The sequence below is a fragment of the Trichosurus vulpecula genome, chromosome 3, assembly GCF_011100635.1.
Source record: "Trichosurus vulpecula isolate mTriVul1 chromosome 3, mTriVul1.pri, whole genome shotgun sequence".
In the NCBI taxonomy this organism is placed as follows: domain Eukaryota; kingdom Metazoa; phylum Chordata; class Mammalia; order Diprotodontia; family Phalangeridae; genus Trichosurus; species Trichosurus vulpecula.
The window spans coordinates 158,935,454-158,954,611 of NC_050575.1; the positions used below are offsets into that span (position 1 = coordinate 158,935,454).

The 19,158-nt window shown below is 43.8% G+C and overlaps 1 protein-coding gene across 1 annotated transcript in view; it reads right to left on the reverse strand.

The window, feature by feature from the left end:
- Positions 1–11,067: 11,067 nt before the first annotated feature.
- The window catches only part of LOC118843783 (tyrosine-protein phosphatase non-receptor type substrate 1-like), a 31,892-nt gene continuing 23,801 nt past the window's right edge, over positions 11,068–19,158 (reverse strand). The window contains exon 6 of the mRNA XM_036751554.1: positions 11,068–14,428. Coding sequence (XP_036607449.1) covers positions 14,309–14,428 — 120 coding nt within the window. The 3' untranslated portion in view covers positions 11,068–14,308. The remainder of the gene's footprint in view (positions 14,429–19,158) is intronic.

Consider the following 19,158-nt stretch of genomic DNA (forward strand, 5'->3'; position numbering starts at 1 on the left):
CAATCCAATCATAATTCAAATTAAATTATATATCCTAGAACATTGTGATCCAATTATGCAGGAAACTAAAACGTATCATTCACAATAAAGCAAAACATATCATTCAGTGACATTCCCAAATATTGGTTTACGATTCAAATGTGATCCACCCCTAGATCCCAGCCAGATAATCTCTTCAATCAATCATCCCAAAATAATTATTAATAATTCAAATGTCCACCCCTAGATCTTCGTATCCATTACATAGGATCAATAATATCATAACAATAAAACAATATAGCAAGGATAACACAAAATAAGTACACAGAACACTATCATCATCCCCCCCCTCAAACAATTGGGGCTCAAAATCTTGGGGTAAGGGGTGAAGGTCTCGTTTTCCATAGCTTCTTCTTGCTGAAATTGGATGTAGAGGTGTCCCTGCCCCAAAGAGTCCAATTCCAGAGTTCAGTTCTTTAGCGAGCTGGCAGGAATTCCAAGAATGCTACATGCTTAGGCAGTCACCAGAAACTGCAGGGTGCTTAAACCTGCAGGAGACAGAACTAGCGACAAGGTTAACTAAAACAGAGAACAAAAAGAGTAGGCAAGTATGGGCTATTATCCTTCAAATGAAATCATCTCCAGTTTAGTTGAAATTTCAGTTATGCAGAGATCCAATAGCAGAGCCAAACTCAGATGGGAAATGTTTCTTTTTAAATGGAACACAATGAGGAAACTAAGCCAAGAAGATCCCACCCTAGATGGAGACCAGGATTGTCCTCCCAGCCTTTCCCCAGATGTACAAGGGAAACCAGGAGGATCCCATCCTAGATAGACTAGGATTGTCCTCCCAGCCTTTCCCCAGATGTACAAGGGAAACCAGGAGGATCCCATCCTAGATAGACTAGGATTGTCCTCCCAGCCTTTCCCCAGATGTACAATCTTTCATCCGTTAATCACACAAAGTCACCTTCCCTCTGAGTGGCTTGTGTCAATTACCAGCATCAGCCATACCTGTGGGTCTGTGAATCTAATATTATAGCCTTATTCACGGTAAAATATATGGTTCAGGGGTACGATTTGGTAATTATCTTCCCCTGAATAGACAACTGTTACAGTGTTGTTCTTCCCATGGGCTATGACTTCTGCAGCCTTTGGAATATCATCTGGCTTCCGTTTTACCCATACCTTAGCTCCCAACTTTATTCTATCAATGGAGCAAGCCCCTTTTGCCCCTCTAGTAGTTATTCTGGGAGGAGGGTCAGTTTTCACAAAGGGTATTTTTTCACAGGGGATAATAATCACTTGAACTATCCTATCATTCCTACCAAATTGTACAGGTTTTTCACCCAAATTCTGCAGTGTCACAACAATTTCTTTTTGATAATTCGAATCTATCACTCCAGCCAATACATGTACTCCTTGAGCTGCTAATCCTGGTTTAGGTAATATCCGTCCAAAATGATTCTTAGGGATTCTCATACATACTCCAGTAGGGATTTTTCTTATCTCTTTCCTATTCAACCTAAAATTCTCTATACAATGTAAATCATATCCTGCCGAACCAGGTGTTCCTGGACGTGGTAGGGGGACATCTTCCCTCACAATCCAAAATTCAATATTTTGGATCTCACGTGTTTGCTGTTCTCTAATCTGCAAATTTGGGGTCATCATTCTGGCTAGAGGTGTACTCCCCCCTAAGGGCCTATTATTCAAATTACGTAAGGCAATAGACAAATTATCCTTCCAATGTAGATATGAATTATTAGAGCTTAATTTTCTCAGCTGTTCTTTCAACAATCCATTCATTCTTTCAATCAGCCCAGATGCTTGTGGGTAATATGGAATATGATATATCCATTCTATATTATTCAACACACAATATCTTTTCACTTCTTTGCCCTTGAAATGTGACCCATTGTCACTTTGAATCTGCATTGGGGTTCCATAGTATAAACTTACAATATCTAGGGTTTTACAGGTGTTTTTCTGAGTTGCGTCCTTATAAGGACAAGCCACTAGGACACCTGAATAGGTGTCAACACACGTACATACATATTTACATCCTTTATCCTGGAGTAGTGGGCCAGTATAATCTATCTGCCAAATTTGGGCTGGAACTTTTCCCCTTGCTATTTCTCCAGTTACTATCCTAGGAAGAGTTCGTTCTTTTTCTAATTGACATATACAACACCCCTCTGTTATTTGTTTTAACAACGCATGAGAGATACTGATACCCCAATCCTGTGCCCATCGGTGGGTGGCCTGGACCCCTAAATGGCCGGCAGTCTGGTGGACCCATCTCGCTAAGGCTAAGTTATCAGTTGGAGTTGGAGTAGGGACAATACATTCAGTGGCAATCTTTGCTAGTCGATCTGCGTGTGCATTGTACTCACGCTCTGGTGTGGTCAGGGTCGCGTGAGCATCAACATGAAAAACTGACAAATCCGTAACCAAAGACATGTCCCATATATTTTCCCATAACTCTTTACCCCAAACGTGTTTGCCATGAATCTCCCAATTCTGATTCCTCCATATAGGCATCCAAGTAGCTAATCCATTAGCTACCGCCCATGAATCAGTAAATATATGACACTGTCCTCCCTTCTCCATTCTGATGGCCTGATGTACTGCCATCAGTTCAGCATATTGGCTACTTCCCCCTATCCCAGAACTTTCCAGAGTTCGCCTAGTACAGGGGTTATAGGCTACTGCTTTCCAATGTCTCTTCTGTCCTAAATATTTTGCTGTCCTGTCAGTAAACCAAGCGTGTTTCTTCTGTTCTACACTTAGTCCATCATACCCATTATTCCATTTCACTAAGGATGGCACCATCTGTTGCTTAGATTCAAGGGGTTTTTCATTTCTCTCAGTGCCAATGTTCGCCACCGATTCATGTAAAGCAGAAACTCCACTTTTGCCTGCTCTGGACCTATTCTGAATATACCACTTCCATTTGATTATGCTTGCCTCTTGTGCATGTCCAATTCTGTGAGAAGCTGGGGTACTCATTACCCAAGTCATAATTGGAATTCCAGGCCTTAATATCACTTCATGACCCAGGGTTAGTTGCTCAGTTTCTACTAAAGCCCAATATGCAGCTAACAGCTGCTTCTCAAAAGGTGTATACTGCACTCCAGATGAGGGCAGTTTCCTTGACCAAAAGCCTAAAGGCACACTTCGGCTCTGTTGTTTTTGCCACAGACTCCAATTTGCATGGTCATCTTGTACAGTCACTTGTAACTCCACTGGCCCATTTTGCATAGGCCATAAGTCCAGGGCTAATTGTATAGCAGCCTTTGCTTCCTCAAAAGCTCTACTTTGTTCAAGGCCCCAATAGAATTCATATTTCTTTCTGGTGACTTTATACAAGGGTTTTAAAATTTGTCCCAAATGTGGGATGTGGTGTCTCCAATAACCAAATAGCCCTATGAACTTTTGGGCCTCTTTCTTATTAGTAGGGGTGGGAAAATCCTGAATTTTTTGTCGAGCTTGTGGGAGAATTTCTCACAGTCCTCTATTCCACTGTATCCCCAAGAATTTTACAGTTTGAGCTGGCCCTTGAACCTTTGCGGGGTTGATTTCCCATCCTTTGCTTTTCATATGGTCAATTAATAATGCTAAACTCTCCTCCACTTCTTTTATATTCTTTCTCTGTATCATGATGTCATCTATGTAATGTGTAAGCTGTACACCAGGTAGCTTTAATTCATCCAAATGCTCAGCTACAATCCTGTGGCAAATAGTTGGGCTATGAATATATCCTTGTGGCAGGCGTGTAAATGTATACTGTCGGCCTTGCCAAGTAAAAGCAAACTGGTTCCATTGCTTGGGGTCTATTGGGATCGTAAAGAAGGCATTGGCCAAATCAATAACTGCATACCAAGTCCCTTCATGTTTTTGTATTCTCTCTATTAAAGTAATCATGTCTGGAACAGCAGCATACAAGGGAGGAGTCACTTTGTTCAGCTGTCTATAATCTACTGTCATCCTCCATGTCCCATCTGACTTTCGGACTGGCCAGACAGGGTTGTTCCATTGAGTAGTTGTAGGGACTAACACTCCTGTCTCAACACATTCTCTTATAGTGTTGGCAATTTCATCTTGCCCACCTGGCACACAATATTGCCTCAAAGTAATTACTTCAGAAGGTTCGGGCAAAGTGATTGGATCCATCTTGATTTTCCCCACTAAGACTGCATTAATGCCTATTTTCCTCACAGCAAATTGGTATTTCCCTTCAGGTAAATTTAAGGTCATACCCTTCAAAATGTCTGTTCCAATGATGTATTCAGGAATAGGCACAATAACCACACTATATTCTTTCTTGGGCAACTGTCCAATTTTCATCATCAATTTAACTTGTCTGGCTGATATTTCAGTCCCTCCTAGTCCTGTGATGGTAATAGGAGTTCCATGGCTGAATTTGTCTGGATTCCCATAGATAAGGGTGGCCTTGGCCCCAGTGTCTATCAATGCCCTAGTTACTGTACTTGACCTATTTCTCCAATATATGGTCAAGTTAATGTGAGGTCTGCAATCCATACGTATTTCCTTAATTTGGGCTGGGGCCTGGCCTGTTTCCTAGTATTTCCTAGCATGTGATTCACTTGAGTATGAAGGTTCAACATCTGTAGCATTTGCAGGAGCAGTTCTTATTTCCCTGTCTCTCCTGTTATCGAGTCCTTTATCTCGGTACATCCTGTACAATTCATTGATTGGAATGCCATCTATCATTTCAAAACCTACCCCTGCTCTCAATAGAGCAGTAAACATTTCTTTTCTTGTCACTCCATTTTGGCGCCAAGTTTGCTGGCTGTTCACCCTTCTCTCTCGAGGAGATCTATCCCTTCCCCAGTCTCCTAAGTCATGTAACTGTAAAATCTTATTTATCACCTCTGTAAGATGGCTCCCTACTTCCCCAAGTAACAGATTCAAAATTAGTTGTTTATAAGCAGGGGGAGCTGTCCTAATTATTAAATTCCTATGAGAGATTCCTATGGGATCATTGTAATATTTGTCTGCAGTTCCTGTCATAATAGCAGTCTTCATTACCTCCTCCTTTAGTCTCATGATACAATCTTTAAGTGAATACCAGGGTCTGTGCTCAGTGGGCCACATAGAATCATTAGTATATCTCTTATTGCATCCCGCAGCAGCTAATGCCAACAGAGTAGTCCTGCTAGCATCATCTCCTTGCTGATGATGTTCCCTAAAAGCTTGCTGAACTAGAGGATCGTGGCTGATACCTATGAATCTCATACAGTCCCTCTTATCTACTAATATTCCACCGGCCCCTTGATCACTGAGCCTTACCATCCAAGATATTAATGGTTCTCCTACTCTTTGGCTGAATCTACTCAAAATATCTGTGACCTCTTGTGGTGAGAAATCTTCCTGAAATTCCCTCGTAACTAAATTGCCACCTCGGGTTTCTGTCCTCCTCCTCTCTACGGGACAAATGCTTGTCTGAGTATTTAACCATCTCCCATTCTCTGTGCGAGGGATGTCCTGAACCCTAGTAGCATTTTCTCTCTCAGCCCCTAACATTGTCTCATTTTCCCCCCACTCGCTTCCTCTGCCACCATGGCAAGGACAAAGCAGGCAGTCAGGCTTGGTCTGGGCTGAGTTGGGATGCACTCTTGGCTTATTTGGCCTCCTGTTGCTCCTAGCCACATTAATAGAAAAGTTCTCATCTGAGTCAGTGGGTTCTTGAGCAGCAATTTGTTCTCCTGCTATCTGAGATTCCCCTTCTTGCTGTGGGGTAGGAGTGCCCCCATCTCTTTCACTTAATCTCAATCTTTCATATACTAGCCGGTAGGCTGATAACACTATCCAGCTTTGCCTAGATAGTGATGCCCCTGACTGAATCCCAACCTCTTGTAAACACCTTTCCAAATCCTTAGAATCTCCTCTCTGTAGCCTTGGTTCCCAGTTTTCACAGGGTCCGGCTTTTTTAGCCAATTCCTTTGCTAAGGAGGAATAAAATGGATCCTCCCACCCTGGGATATTCATCTCTTCCTCTGAAGTTCTTCTGCTTCTGAACAGAGATCTTATATCTAGCGATCCCATCCACCTCGTCGCCAAATATATTAGGAAGGCAGAATTTATGATTTCAAAGAGAATCTCATATGTGCCTAAAAGGTCCGGAACCGCAGGATATAAGGAATTCTCTAGGCAGAAGGCAGGAGAACTAAAGCATGTATTTACACTCCACAATAACAAGCCCACAAACCAGCGTCCCCATTTTGATATTTTCATCAAAAGCTTCCAGGCCCAATAAGTCCGCCTTACAAGGGTAATCAGAAGGCCACAGAGAAGCGAGATGGTATAAGGCAAAATCGTATACATGCTTCCCCTCTACGGTAAGAAGATTACCCACTAGCCTCTAGTCAGCTCTGCTACCGGCAGCTCAGCTTTGGCTGTAGGTGTCTCTGGCTCCAATCGGAAAAGGAAAGGAGGATCTTCAAGCTGTCCTCTCCCCTCTTATAGAGTTTTTGACATCATCAAGCGCCGCCTGAACGACCAGGGCCGATTGGTTCTTGACTTGGCCCCTCCCCCAGCGTTGACCACGTTAACACACCTCCCCTCAGCCAGCGCCACGACTCATCACACAGGAAGCTCTGGTCCTGCCCCGGAAGAGCAAGCCCCAGCATCCAGGGAAGCTCAACGAGGCGAGCTGAGTCATTCAAAGAAAACAAAGTCCATTCTGGCTACAGAAGGCATAAAAGGATTGCCCTGCTGTAGTGAGAGACCAGTTAAGATTATATAATATAAATTTTCAATAGACAGAGTCAGAACAATTTTGTGACCATTCAACATGTGAACAGTCAACTTAATAAGCCAAGTCAACAAGCATTTATTAAGCACCTACTATATGTCTGTCAGTGTGCTAAATGCTAGAGAGTTTAAAAAAAAAAGGAAAGAAAAAGCCCCTACTTTTAGAGAGCACATAGTCTAATTAGAATAGGAATGAAGATGGTGGGAGTGATCCAAGGAGGTGGTCAGCAAAGCTTGATCAGGCAAGGGATTCAAGTGTGGAAGAAAGTGTAGAGCTGAATTAGATCACAAAAGAGGAGACATAGGGAATGGAGGAGCATATAGCCAGTGCAGGGGTGACGGCGTTCGTTGGAAAGAACTTAGGGATAGAAGGGTTGGTGGTCATGATGAGCAGAATGAATAAGGTTACAGGTTGTACGGCGGAGGGAGAGGTGGAATTAAAAAAAGATTATGATCAGATAAAGGCATTTCAGAGCTCAGGACGGAATATTTATGGAAGATGGTCAGATCAAGGCTACAAGGATGTAGTAGCATGGGGGAGGGGTTCATCAGAATGGAGCGGATTGGGGAACTGAGAAGTTGGGGTATTTGAGGGAGCATACACATACACACAGATGTATAGGTGTATCTGTTCAAGTCTCTTGATAAAAAGGTAGGAATCTTGGTGGAGAGAAAGACTGTGAGCAAGGCACTGAATTCATTAAGAAAAGAAAAAAGATGTCCTGGAGGGTCAACAGATAATGGTCAGCAGGACCTGTATTGGTTGATTAATTTGAATAGCGTGAATGCCAAAGGAGGAAAAATTGCTGGGTAATTGTTACAGGGGAAAAGTCTGGAGGTGGCAACAGGAAACAAGGAGTATTCCAACTCTTTCACTAGGACCAGTAAATCAGGGGATAGGAGTGAGCCCGTGACCAGTCTTGAGAAGGGTAGCCAGAGATATGGTACCCTTCAGAGGTAACCAGATCTAAGTGAGTTCTGAAGATGGAAGATAGGAGAAAACAAAAGGTATAAGAGGAAAATGAGTTTGTCACTTATGGAGCTGAGATTCCAAAGAGCACAGTGGAAGGGACAGGTAGATCTGGAGTGGGACACTTTGGGGGAACAGAAGTAGGGCTGAGGGTCCAGAGACTCAGTGTTATTGTCCCTTTTACAAGGTCTGTTAATCCTCGAGGGATGGATACCTTCTCAAAATGGAGCCCGAGGGAAGGTAGTAACACAGCGATATCAATAATCACAATAGTTGACTCTTGTGTAGCATGCTTCTGTTTACCATGTGATTAATTTCCTGCTGATAGCCCTGTAAGATAAGTAGTATGAGAATGATCACACCCATTTCACAGATGAGGAAGTAAAGGTTCAGATGGGATCATAAAACTGGAGTTGGAAGGGATCTCAGAGGACATCCTGTGGAACCCCCTCATTGAACAGTTAAGAAAACTTAGTTAATACTTGATCAGTGAATCTAGATTTAGAGCATTTTATAAAACCAGGGAAGTGACTTGTTTGGTGTCACGTGGCTAAGGGATGAGTTGGGAGACCAGGAGAGGATAGCTGCTTTTGTCCTTCCATTCCCAGTTTATTTGCTGGGTAGTAGCGTGGGGGAAGGGGAAGAAGGAGAAAAAAGTAAGGTCACAAACAGAAATAGAGAAGCTTTGCTGGGGAACTGCTTGGGGGCAGGGGCTTCCTGGAAAGGTTGGTCTTTTAGAAGAGGAACCAGAAAAGGCAATGCTTCAGCATGAGGGAAAGAGTATTGGGGGGTGGGAGGGTGGGGACCTGATTTGGTGGGTGTTAGCTGGTGCAGTGAGCTTCCAACCTTGGAAATCACACCCTGGAACTGGAAGGGGAGTCAGCTCTGCTGCAGCCAACGGAGGGCACCCCCACTGGTTAGGACTCCTGAAGCACCAGGAGTACTCAGACCATGGAGCACAGTTTTGGGTTGGTCATCCCAGCCATCTTCAGAACCAGTGGCTTTCTGCTTGTCAGGGAGCACATACATGTGTTTCATCTTCACTGAGCAGGAGGCTGCCTCACGTGGGCTCATCAAGGGGGCTGCTACAGCAATTTGCACATTTAATACGACTTTTCTCAGCTGCCCTTGGAAATCAATCTGTTCTCGGGAAGTCTTTACCTGGCAACCGCCGCTTAGAGGCTTGGGAATGGCCCTGATGGAAACTGGAAGGGATTTTTCAAGGGAGGAAGCTGGTCCTCCCATCCTTCATGCATCAGAGAGACAACCTGTCCCTTTCCTCTGACCTTCAGGAAGGATGTCTCTCAGGAAGGAGGCCTTGTGTCTGGGGTGTGGGGTAGGAGGGAGAAAGGGGACAGCCCAGACTTCTGCTTCTGGGCAGTGCCAGACTGGGCTCAGAGAGGCAGGGAGGAGGGGGCAGACTCAGGTAAGCTCTGCCTCATCCAGGATGTGCTGACCTGAGCCTTGGTGTCACACATGTAGTCAGATAGGGAGCTTTGACGTGGAGAGGATTCAAAAGAATTTGGGAAAACAGAGCTGGGGGCTTTCACTCTAGGTCAGTGCCATACTGCAGTCAGTATGTTGTTGTTTAGTGGCGTCCAACTCCTCCTGACCCCATTTGGGGTTTTCTTGTCAAAGATACTAGAATACTTTGCCATTTCGCAAACAGGGCGAAGTGACTCAGCCAGGGTCACAGAGCTAGTAAGTGTCTGAGGCTGGATTTGAACTCAGGAAGATGAGTCTTCCTGGTGCACTATTCACTGTACCGACTGGATTTCATTCTCAGCTCATTCTCTGTATAACCTGGGGTGTATAAATCTGAGGCCATAAATATAGGCTCAGCTCTGCTGCAACTGGCTAGGGAGTTAGCCACTTAGCTCTCCCCAGGCCTTGGGGTCCTTGTAAAGTGAGGATGATAAAATATGGTAGGGAAAGAGCAATGAACTTGAGAACAGGAACCTTGAGAGCAAGCCATTGATCTGATACCCTTGACCAAGTCATTCAGATTCACTTGGCCTCAGTAATTTCATCTGTAAAAGGGGAAAAACAATCCTTTTTCTACCAGCCTCATAGATCTGTTGTGGGTAAAGTGCTTTGGACAACTTAAAGTTTTAGAGAAATGGGAGTTATTTCACACACACACACACACACACACACACCCATGATTACATGGAAGAAATGCTCAGCTTGCTACATGGTGTGACTTGAGGAACAGTGGCCCCTGTGGCCTATTTGGTAATTCTCACCACTGGAGTTACTACCCCCACTCCCCCATTTCAGTGATGGCTTTCCTCATCACACCTCACAGAGCATTTCTCTTTCACCTCTTTGGTGTTCTTAGCATGTAATGCTCTATAAGTCCATATGATAGTTATCTTTGACAGCACCCTCCTACTAGATTACGAGCTCCATGGGAGCCACAATGGTGTCTTACCCAAGCTTTGCATGTGCTCTAACTCCCAGCACAGGGCTCTGTATGCAGTAGGTGTGTAATACATATTAGTGAAATTTTTTAAAAAAGTGATATTTCTCTGGGGTCATTGTCTCCACAAGGCCATTGTGAAAAGAATACGTAGATAACCTCAGAAGGGAGGGGAATAAGATGTAAAGGAAGGAGCTTGTAGGTTGAGTTTTGGCTAAGCCATGTTTCTCTGTGGAATCTTGGGCACACCATCACCATCATCTTCATCATCATAGCTCACATTTCTTTAGCATCTTAAGACTGTGAGCACACTTTGAGTTGGGATTACTTCATTCTTTGTAGTTGTATTCCCAGTGTCTAGCACAGTGCTTAGCACATAGTAGGTCTTAATAACTACTTGTGGACTGAATGACTGATTAAGATTTTTACAAAATACTTTCCTTGTAACAACCCCTAGAGATAGGCAGTACAAGAATTCTCACTCCTTGCTTTACAGATGAAAAAACTAAGACACAGGGAGGTTGACTTGTCTGCTGTTGTATTTAGTAGAGGTCAGAGCTGGTACTCTATCCTAGGTCCTTATAATTCTAGGACTAGGTCATGCTCTTTTCATTATACAATATCGTCTCGCTGTTAGAGCTGGAAGGAGCCATTTATTCTAACCCTTCCATTTTTATAAATGATGATTTCTAAGGTCAAGAGAAGAAAAAGGACTCCAAGGTCAAGTTTATGGCAGACTTGGCCTCAAACTAAGAGCTTGCCTTTCAATTCAGTCTTTCTCTTTGTTCTTTGGTTCAGATGTGTAGATATCATTTCCCCAACTAGACTGTGAACTTCTTGAGAGCAAAACCCATGTCTTTTCCTTTTCTGTATCCCCTACAGGACTAGACACACAATAGGCACTCAATGAATGCTTATTTATTGATTAGTTAGTGATTCTATTTTCCATAGAGAATTAGAATGGGGCTTCTGACCCACCACCTACAGAAGATGCACACTTGGAGTTAGTTTTTTAATTAGTAGGAACAGGGAACATTGAGTCATCCACACTCACCAGCCTTTCTTGTGACCAAAACAAAGTCCTGTTGACCTCCCTGGCTTTCTTTAAGTTCCAACTAAAGTCCCATGTTTTCCAGGAAGCCTTTCCTAACACCCCTTAATTCCAGTGCCTTCTCCCTTTTAGTTATTTTCTTCTTGTGTTTGTACATATTTGTTTGCTTGTTGTCTCTCCATTAGATTGTAAACTGCTTGAGGGCAGGGACCATCTTTTGCCTCTTTTTGTATCCCTAGCACTTAGCACAGTGCCTGGCGCATAGTAGTGAGTGGCACAAAAATTGTTTATTGATTAACTGATCCATGTGAGTGGAGGGAGTTTTACATACCAGTAGATTGTTGTTAAGGACTGAATTGTTACCATGTGGAGTTTGTTGTTGATAGTTTTGTATGTTGTCTAGGGATTCCCCTGTTGGCCCATGCATAGATCACTTGTGCTCAATCAATAAGGCTTTTCTTTCTATTGGATTGTTACCTGATAATTAAACCCTCTTTTGAGAGAGTCTGAGTGGGGAAAGAAAAATGTTTAATACCCAAAGTCTCTTGCCCCTCAAGGAAGGTGAACAAAAGCTCCAAGGCCTAAAATTTACAGGGTCATAGTTTTGGAGCTGAAAGGGACCTCAGAGGCCAACTAGTCTACCCGAACTCCATTTTACAGCTGAAGAAACTGAGGTCCAGAGAGTGATTTACTCAAGGTCACTCAAGTAATATCAGGAGTGGGATTCGAACCCAGGTCTTCTGACTCCAAATCAGTGATATTTTCCCTGTGCTTCATTTCACTATTATCAAGCGATTCCTTTGAAGTTCTCATTGCCTTCTTCTTGAGCTCTCTCAAATAGCAGTTTCCTTGGGAGGGACACACGGCTACTCCCTTCCTCTTCCAGAGAAGGTTCCTGTCCTTGAGCTAAGGGCATGTGTGTTACTGGGTAGGCCTAGTTCCCATCGTCTTTGGTAACGTGGTGGGCATGATGATGGATAGCAACGACTCACGAATGGGGAGAGTGTTCCCAGGTGTCCTTGGCTCCGCTGTCCCTTACAGCATCATAGTTAACAGCTAATCCCATCTGGCTGTGTGAACAGGGAGGGCGGCAGTAAAGAGCCTGTCTCTCTCCTACCTGGTCAGCTCAGGGATATTTCTCCATGGGTCACAGATTCAGGGGATGCTTTCCTAGCAGAGACACAGGGCAGGATTATCTTGATTCAAGACTGTGGCCCCAGGAGTCAATCTTTTTTGTGTTATGGACACCTTTGGCAATCTAGTGAAGCCTATATACTCCTCTGCATAACAGTTTGCTTTATAATCCTAATGCGTTTTATCTTAGGCATGTAGGATTCCTCACAATAACGGTTTTAAAAGGCACAAAATAAAATAAGTAAGATTACAAATGAAACCAGTTATATTGAAATAAAGATGTAGGGTTGTATTTTTTTTTCCTTTTCTAAGTTCACAGGTCCCCTGGAATCTATCCCTGGATACCTCCGTGGTCTGTGAGGAGGGAGATGGCTCTGTTAATTTAATGGGGGTCATTCTCCCTTCTGACCTGATACCTGCTGGAAGAACTTTCAATGGCACTATATGTCTTATAAGACAGTGGACTGAACCTATGGAAACTAGTGTAACAGGAAGCAGCAGCCAGCTTTTCTGGAGTTTGTCCTTCCCTCCTATTGCTTTTCTTTGACCCTGTAGCTACGAAGGGAGAAGAGGTGGGATGACTCCGCTCCTACTTTTCTTCCCTCCCAGAGGCACTGTGGGACGCCCTCCTGGCCTTGCTTGCTGACCTATAGCCCTTCTGACCAGGTATTGTGTCCTGAGTAGCAAAGACCCAGCTTGGCAGTCCTTCCCTGCACTCCTCACATCCCCTGTTGATGCCATCTAGAAATGCCCACCTGAGCCTAAGAAAGGTTATCCAGTGCCAGTCTATAGTTTCCTCGTGTGCTTTATTTATTTGCTTTTTTAACAAGCTATATGATTTTGTTCTTGTGAGGAAGTCCCTTGAAAAAAGCATATGAAAATAATTGCGATAAATAAAACTGGTAATAGTTTTAGAGAAATGCCCAGGGGCTCTCAGAGGTTAGGTGAGCTGTCCAGGGACACACAACCAGTATGTGGTGGAGATGGAACTTGAACCTAGGTCTTTCTAACTTGGAAGCTAGTTCTCTATCCCACTATACCAGGCTTCTTGTGTGTTTTATATATTTAGGATTGTTGTTAAGGACTCAATTTTTATCAGGTAGGGTTTGTTATTGATGGTTTTGTATGCTGTCTAGGGATTCCCCTGTTGGCCCACATATGGATCACTTGTGCTCAGTGGTTCAACCTGGTGCTAGACTGGCCAATTTATTATTGAGCTAAGTATCCCCCTATTGTCTCTATTCTGATGGTCTCCATCAAGTATTTCTCTTCCTAGAATAAACTCCAGAGAGTTTTTGTGTCATTTTAGGGTCCTAGGCCAGAGATGTCACTTCCTGAGTGTGGCCTGAACCAGATGAAAAATACAATTGTGAAATATTTAACGAAGTAAATAAAAATACAATAAAATAAAGATAACATTACATTTTAACACTAAGCCAATATGCAGCCAGCAGGGATCCTTATGTATAGATTAGTGGCGCATTGGACACCACTGTTCTAGACCAAGGCCAAAAGATCTGAGGAGACCTGGCACCCCAATTGGATTAGGGGTGCATAGTTTCAAGCCTTGCTGGAAGATGAGGAGCTGCTTCCAGGTCACCATTAACACATTTTTTTTCCAGAAGGGAGAGATGATATTGATATAGGGTTTTATAGTTACAAAGGGCTTTACTTCTGTTATCTCATTTAAGCTTTGTGAGGTAAGAAGTTGAGGGGTTGTTATCCCTATTTTACAGATGAAGAAATTAGGACCAGAGAAGGGAAGGGATTTGCCTAAAACTACATAGCCTAGTCACTGGCAGACTTGGGCCTCCCACACAGGTTCTACTACTCATTGATCCCCATGGCTTCATTTTCAGGTCCCTGAAAGAATCTTCAACTTTCCTCTTTCTGCCTGGAACTGGAGAGTCCTCAGGATTCCCTGGAAATTGGTCCTTCCATTCTTGTTGGGGCTGCTTCTGCTGGGTCCCAATTACTGGACATGAATAATGGCATACTCAGAATGGAGACCCTTCTCCACTGGGCTCTTAGACTGAGGATTTTTCCCAATGGGTTGGAGATCAGCATATACAATCTCATTGTTCCTTTTTGGCTGGAAAGGTAAAGAAAAAAGGCTTTGGTAAGGAGGTTTGGGGGAGGGGAGGAGGAATTAGGTACGTCTTATTGGTGAAGCCAAAATCTATGTGGATAAGACATGTAAGTGTATATTAAAAAAAAAAGCAAAACATGATTCCTTCCTCTCAGGCCTGCCTCATTTGATGACCTTGGGCACTGAAGAGATGGTGTTGACTTAGAGAACTTAAAAGACTTGTCCAAGATCATATAGGTATTGAATGTCAAAGGTAGGATTTGAACCTGGGTCCGAATGTTGAGGGGGGAAAAACCCAGGGATTCAGGAATCAAATTGGTTTTACCCATCCTTATGAACTCTAACTGCTTAGGAAGGGATCCTGAGGGTGGAGTACCTTTACAGACTCTAACTGCTTAAGGTCTCCCGAGGACTGGAGAGGGTCGGGACCATCCAGAATGAATTCATGATCTCAAATATTCTTTAAGTCAAGGTGGCAAAGATTTATTATGCTTTACAGTGGGCAAGAGTTCTTAGGGAACCTGCAACCTTACATGGGTGCAGGAAAGTTTTTATAAGAGATTTGGGGGTGAAACCTGTCAATTAGGTGTTTTGGGGTGGGATTAGGGAGTGGTTAAGGGGTGGTAAGTTCTTAAAGGAACTTGCACCTTTGTATCTCCTGCGCAGGTATCTTACCCAGAGTTCACTAGGAAATAGCCCAAGGGGGGCTACCTGGAGGTGTGTTTTGACCATGAAACGTCACTAAGTCAACTATCGGTCAGGAATGGCTGAAGATATCCAGGTTGCTCCTGTCAAATGTCTTGTTAGACAAAATAAATGTAAAGGAGTATACATTTGACTATGTCTACGATACATATCATGAAGGTCAGTAAGTAGTAAATATTGTTATGTCCCAGTGCACAGCCGCACTAGTAAATTCTATATATGCAGCTGGCTGCAGCATCAGGAGGAGAGATAAGCATTTTGCTAAGGCATGCTGCCCTTGAACTGGAGAGAAACTGCTAGGGCCAATGCTTTGAAGCTAGGGAGAGATGTGATTTTAGAACTGGGGTCCAGGCACAGGCACTAGAGCAAAAGCTAAGGAGAAATGTTAGAATTAGGGTCCAAGCACAAGCACCAAGCACCCACATCATGTTGGCCCCAAAGTCAGGGTTCCTTCCATTTTGCCACTCTATTAGATCTCTTCTGGCCCTGAGCATTGTGTCTTGTAAGTCTGTGGGCCAGGATGGGGAGAAGAGTCAAAGAACTCCCAGTTTCAGAAGAATCACAAAAGAAAACTGCCTCATTCCCTGACTCTTTTTGTCCCAACATCTACATTCACACAAGGGAGGTTATGAAGCTATGTACCATCTCTCAGCCTATACCCCTGCCAGCCAGAGGAGGATCATAGATGACCCAGAAATCCCTTGAATCTTCTCTATTCCTTTTGCCAAATCATGTCTTCCCCTTGCAACTTCTCCTTCTTGACCCTTTCTTCTTGACCTTTGCTCCTCTCCTTCCTCCCCTCCCTTATCCTATCACTATCACGGATCTTGACTTTTCTGCTTCTAACTAGAAGACAGACTGCTGTAGACCCCTTCGGCCAATGTCAAAGCACTAAACTCTAGGGCAGGTTCTTGTCTGGTCCTTAGGAAATCTAGGGCCGGGACCCAGATTCTACCTTTTTTTTTAATGACTTAGTCATCACCTAACATCACAGGTCATAAGAATTAGAGCTGGAGGGGCCTTAGAAGTCACATAGTCTAACCCTCTTTTCTTACAGATGAAGAAATTGAGGCCCATGGAGGTGGATTGCTTTGCCCAAGGTCATAAATGACAGTTTCTCCTGGCTTTCATTCTGTGGAATGAAGGGCATGATAGGACCCCAACTCCCTTCTAAGGATCAATTAATATTCACTAATTAATTAATATGCACTAAGGATGAATTAATTAATATTCACTCTTTGGGGCACCATATAATGAATCAATAAGCAATTGTTAAGTGCTAGCTTTGTGCCCAGCTGTAGGCTAGGACTTGGGAATATAAAGACTAAAAGGAAGCTGCCTCTGCCCTCAAGGAGCTTACCTTCCATTAGGGAAGACCATGTGAAATGTATCCTCACTCTCTCACATATACATGATAAATACAAAATAAATTCAAGGTAATTAGGGAGGGAGGGCATGGGGGAATCAAGAAAAGCTCAGTGTAGATGGTGGTACTTGAGCAGAATCTCCTAAAGCTAGGAAGTTTCTAAAAAGTAGAGGATGATGGGAGAGAGCCTTCTAGCCAGGTGGAATGTTCACCTAATTTCCTCACCTGTAAAAATAAATGAATTAATCTCTTGATAAATAAATAAATGAATAAATAATGCCAGAGGCATGGACACAGGTGGAGCACCACATGTGAGAAGCTGCAAGGCCAGTTTGGCTGCCCCACGGAATGTAGGACAGTCACTTCTAATGAGACTGAAAGGATAAGTAGGGGCCAGGTTGTAATGGATTGTAAAAGCTCACCCACCACCTGTATGACCTTGAGAAAGTAATTTCTTTTTTCCTTGGCTTCAATTTCTTCCTTTGGAAAGTGAAATAGTGGAATTAGGTGATCTAAGTTCCCTTTCAGTTCTAAATCTCATGGTCTATGATGCTCCAGGCTTTCAGAGCTCAATGATAGTGACTGTGTAAAAGCCATTCCCAATGACCAGGCTCTCCAGAAGACTATTCGAAGCTCCTGTTGAGGTTACTGGGGGAGGTCACTGAAAATGACATGAAAGCCTCCACTTCAGTGGAAGGAGCCAGATTTCTCAGCAGCCCAGGGTGGTGTCCTGAACCTAATAAGAGACCAGGGAATCCGTGAGTTGATACAAAGGCCAGGGCAGGTGACTTTTCAGGCTTTTGGGGTGCATTTACTCATCAGTCTTGCCGTGTAGGGCTCTCATGGGGAGGTAAACATTAGATTCCTGTGGAGACCTGCTGGGCGTTAACTGGGGTCATGGAAACAACTGGGGTGGGCTCTATTTCTGTCTGGACTCTGCCCTGAAGGGAGCTAAGTCAGGACACAAGGAATACTTAAACAAGTTACCCAAGGAAGCAGGGAGGAAGGAGTGAGAAAGAGGGGAGGGGGCAGATTGGGTAGGAGAAGGGAAGCTGGGCCCCTTGGCAGAGTAGAATAAAATATGGGGAGATACAGGTTCGAGTCCTGACAGCCACTGCCATGCAGTGTGAATTTAGGCAGTTACTTTCCCTTTCCTGTAAAAATAAATGAATTAATCTATCAATAGATAAATAAATAAATGAATGAAAAAATAAATAGATGAATAAACAAGTAAATAAAAGGGAGAGCTGGACTAGCTAGTCTTTAAAGTTACCTCTAAGGGCAGCAAGGTGGCACAGTGGATAGAGTGCTGGACCTGAGTTCAAATTTGACTTCAGACATGTACTAGCTGTGTGACCCTGGGCAAGTCACTTAACTCTGCCTCAGTTTCCTCATCTGTCAAATGAGCTGGAGAAGGAAATGGCAAACCACTCTAGTGTCTTTGCCAAGAAAACCCCAAATGGGTCACAAAGAGTCTGATAGGATTAATTGACAAAACAACAACAAGGTTACCTCTGGCTCTGATATTTTATGCTGCAAGGGCCCTCCTACCTTTGGCATTCTGTGATTCCTTTGATCTTCTAGCTCCCAACTCTGCAAGCCCCTGGGGAAGATTCTTCCCTTTGCTACACCCATGGCTGAATCTGACCAGTGAGAAATAAATGTGATTGGTTGTCAAAGGACCCCTGTTAGGCAAGGTGCATAGGAACAGCGACCAGCCTGGCCCCTGAGCAGGCCCAACGGCTCTGGGCAGGACCCCTGGGAGGTCAGCACCATTGCATGTGGGCTGCTGATTGTCACTGTGGGATGCCCTGGCCTCCCTCCAGCTTGCCAGTTTCCATGGCACCCGTCACCATGGTACCTTCAGTCCAGAGGAAGAGATGGGGAAGGCACTTACCAACAAAGCCGCCACTCCCCCTCCCCCATTCCCTTCTATCCTTCTGGGAGTGTTGCGTCACCCTCCCCCCACCATCTCTGAAGATGGTAAAGCAGTTGGGAGGAATAGTCCCCTCCTAGTCAATGGACTGAGGAGGGGAAAGGGAGTGACTGCCCTGTTGTGAATCTTCCGGTAGCTGCTACTGTCTTACAGGATTAGAGCACTTAGGGCCGAAACATATAGAATACCATATCTGGGAGGGATCTTAGGGACCATCTAGTCCAATACTTTAATTTTACAGAGAGGTGAATGGAAGCCCAGGGAAGGAGAGAGACTTAACTAAAGTCATAAAGTGAGTCAGTAGCAGAACCCAGATTTAAACCCAGCTCTCCCAACTCCCGATCCAGTGCTCAAAATTTCCGGTATGATCAACAACTATACACAATGAGAGGTTCCTAAGTGCTGAATAGTCAGGTCCATTTGGACACCTGAGTGGTCGTGCAGTATCAAGACCTGATCAGAATCAGAATCAGAATCAGAATCAGAATCAGAATCCTTAAATGTGAACCCTTATTATCTTCAGGGAAGATTTTCCGGAGGCAGTGAGTTTTTGAAGGGAAGGATACGGATGGGTCAGGAGACAGGCTTGGGGTAGAAAGTGGGGAAGGAGACATGCACACACACATATGTCCATATGTGTGTGTGCATACATATATATATACACATATCTAATACATATATACACATGTGTTTATATACACGTGTTTGTATGCATACATGAACTCA